This window comes from Merops nubicus, unplaced genomic scaffold (assembly GCF_000691845.1).
Source record: "Merops nubicus isolate BGI_N331 unplaced genomic scaffold, ASM69184v1 scaffold23820, whole genome shotgun sequence".
Lineage (NCBI taxonomy): Eukaryota > Metazoa > Chordata > Aves > Coraciiformes > Meropidae > Merops > Merops nubicus.
The window spans coordinates 22,755-25,238 of record NW_008582765.1 but is presented as its reverse complement, the minus strand read 5'-3'; the positions used below and the strand labels follow the sequence as shown (position 1 = coordinate 25,238).

General features: G+C 50.5%; 1 protein-coding gene across 1 annotated transcript in view; it reads left to right on the top strand.

The window, feature by feature from the left end:
• Positions 1-837: 837 nt before the first annotated feature.
• Positions 838-2,484, top strand: part of EREG (epiregulin) — a gene marked incomplete at its 5' end in the record, with an annotated part of 7,507 nt that continues 5,860 nt past the window's right edge. Inside the window, one exon of the mRNA XM_008938628.1 lies at positions 838-863. Within this exon, the coding sequence (XP_008936876.1) occupies positions 838-863 (26 nt within the window). The remainder of the gene's footprint in view (positions 864-2,484) is intronic.

Genomic DNA, 2,484 nt, shown 5'->3' with positions numbered 1-2,484 from the left:
TTTCCGGGGCAGGCACAAAATCTAATAGTAAGGGATAGATTAGTCATAGCTTGATGGCATCATAACGCGTGGTACGAGCACTTTACTGCCTTTCCGTCCCAGGTCTGTAGTGTAAGCAGAACCTGGGGCTGCTGGTCAGCTGGAGACAGGCTTTAAGAGGTTCCCTGATGAACAGTTGAAGGGACAGTCTTTGGCTGGATCGATGGATCATGGGGTCCTGGCTATCATAGGCTTGGTGACTGCGCAGCTGAAAAGTAGCAGTGGGGGAGAGCTGCTGCTCACCCCCGAAGAGCCATGGTGCTGAGCCAAGCCCAAGGCCTGCCTTTTCCCTGAGTTACTGCAGGAGCCATGGCACTGGTCTCCTTGCAGTCTCTGTACTGCCCATCCAGTGGGGAAGGCAAGCCTCAGATCTCCTGGCTCACAGGACAGTTTCAGGAGCTGCTGTCCTTATGTTTTCCTGCATCACATTCATCTGGCCATCAGCAAGTGGGCTGAACATAAAGGTTGACAAGTCCGGAGATGTTGGAAAAGTCAGTGGCTGATGTGTATGGCTGGAAGCAATAATAGATTTCTGCTTCTTCTGTATTAGGGACCTCTGCCCCTGTGCTTGTGGTGGAAAGCAGTGGCCCGAGCCCAGGGGTAGCATATGAATGAGATCACTTGTGTGTAGGTCTCCACAAGGGTGGAAGCACTACTAAGATGATTGGGTGCACCTAAGACATAATTATCTGTGTTATTTCTGCTTAAGGGTAAGTCCTGGCACAATGTTGAAGATGATCATGTGGGTCTGTAGCAATTTTGGAGTGATAGCCTTTCTGTACAGGCTGGTGTTTCCAGGGCTGCCTTATTGCTGCTCTGGCTTGGCCCTGGACATCTGTGACTTGGAATTGACAGTTCTGAAGCCAAAGCCATGGGTACAAAATGTGAGAGGAGGAAACCTGAACGCTACTTCCCAGAAACACGTATAGACACTTCTGTCCAGTTACCAGAAAGGTAATTTATTTGAGCCTGTCTCTCTCGGTACCATCACATCTGGTGCCTCCATTTAGACAACAGGCCAAGCATACATAGACTGTGGGGGGACGAGGGGTGGAAAGGGCTGATACCATCTCCTTCCACATGGGTGAGAAAAGCTACCTGAACCTGCACACCTTGCATGTCTCATCTCAGGAAGAGGAGTGTCAAGACACCTGCCTTGATGGGCATGGCCAGGCAGCTACACAGCAGGTACATCCTACTCAAAACATCAAGAAGCAGCCAGATGGTGTATCCTGAGTGCAAGGATGGGGAGGTGTGCTCTGTCTGAGGTGGCTCAAATTACCTCAAATGACCCCTTCCTATTGTCCAAGAAAAAATGCTTAGCCTATGTGGATAACCTGAACTCTAGAGGTGCTGTGGTTGTTGTGAGCAAGGGGTACAGCTTCACAGCCAAATCTTGAATAGAGTAAGCTCTTCACAAGGCTTTCCTGGCTAACTCTACGTTTCCATGTTCCTACCTAAAACAGAACCACGTACCTACCCCTTCTTGCTAGAGATGTTTGCTTTGCCTGAGACAGCCTGCAAAGTTCTCTGGGTAGCTGGGGAGATCAGCAGCACAGAGGTATGGAAGGCAATGCACTTGAGTTACATGGTGGTAGTAGCCATTTTCACAAAGCAAATAGGACAGACTGGCTAACTTCCACGTTTCCTGCTTAGCCTAGACAAAGAAGGCCTTAGGCAGTCAGACATGCTCTTTGTGTCCAAAATCAGGTGATGGGGATTGTTGTGGGACGATATTGGAGGGCTACCAGCTGTCAGGATGCATCCCCCAAACAGAGGTTTGTGAATAAGACCGAGGGCACATGCACGGCACTCACCTCTCACAGAGGAACGGCCACGGAGGGACCGTATCTTAGAGGGTAGATTGTAATATTCCCTCACCGTGCTCACGGATTGTTACTGAGACCAATGTTTAATGTATGAATTATTCAGCTTATTAAGAGTTAACACAAATTGCGGGGCAGAGGTTCAGTGAAGGTAGTCTAGGTATATCAGAAAGGAAAGTCAAGGGTACTATGGTCTAGTAAGTGTACTCTCCAAGGGAGAGGTGTAGAATCAATGGAGAAAAAGGATAGGAGTTGAGCTTGGCAAAAGTGAGAGAGAGAGAGTGTGTCTCTGTGTGTCTCTGTGTGTCTCTGTGTGTCTGTGTGTGTGTCTGTCTGTGTGCGCACGCGTGTGCGCGCGTGTGGGTGTGTGCGCGCGTGTGTCTGGGTGTGTGCACGCACGTGTCAGTGTGTGTGTGTCTCTGTCTGTGTGTGTGTCTCTGTGTGTGTGTCTGTCGGCACGCGGTCCATGGCAGGGGGGGCTGATGTCCCGGTGGCTGGGGCGACCCCCCAGTAGTAGACAGGCAGGCTGGCAGACAGGTAGGCACAGCAAGCTCCAGTCGTAGTTCTGGTTCTGGCAGGCAGAAGCTCCTCAGGAGCAGGGAGGCTCTTGTGCAAACAC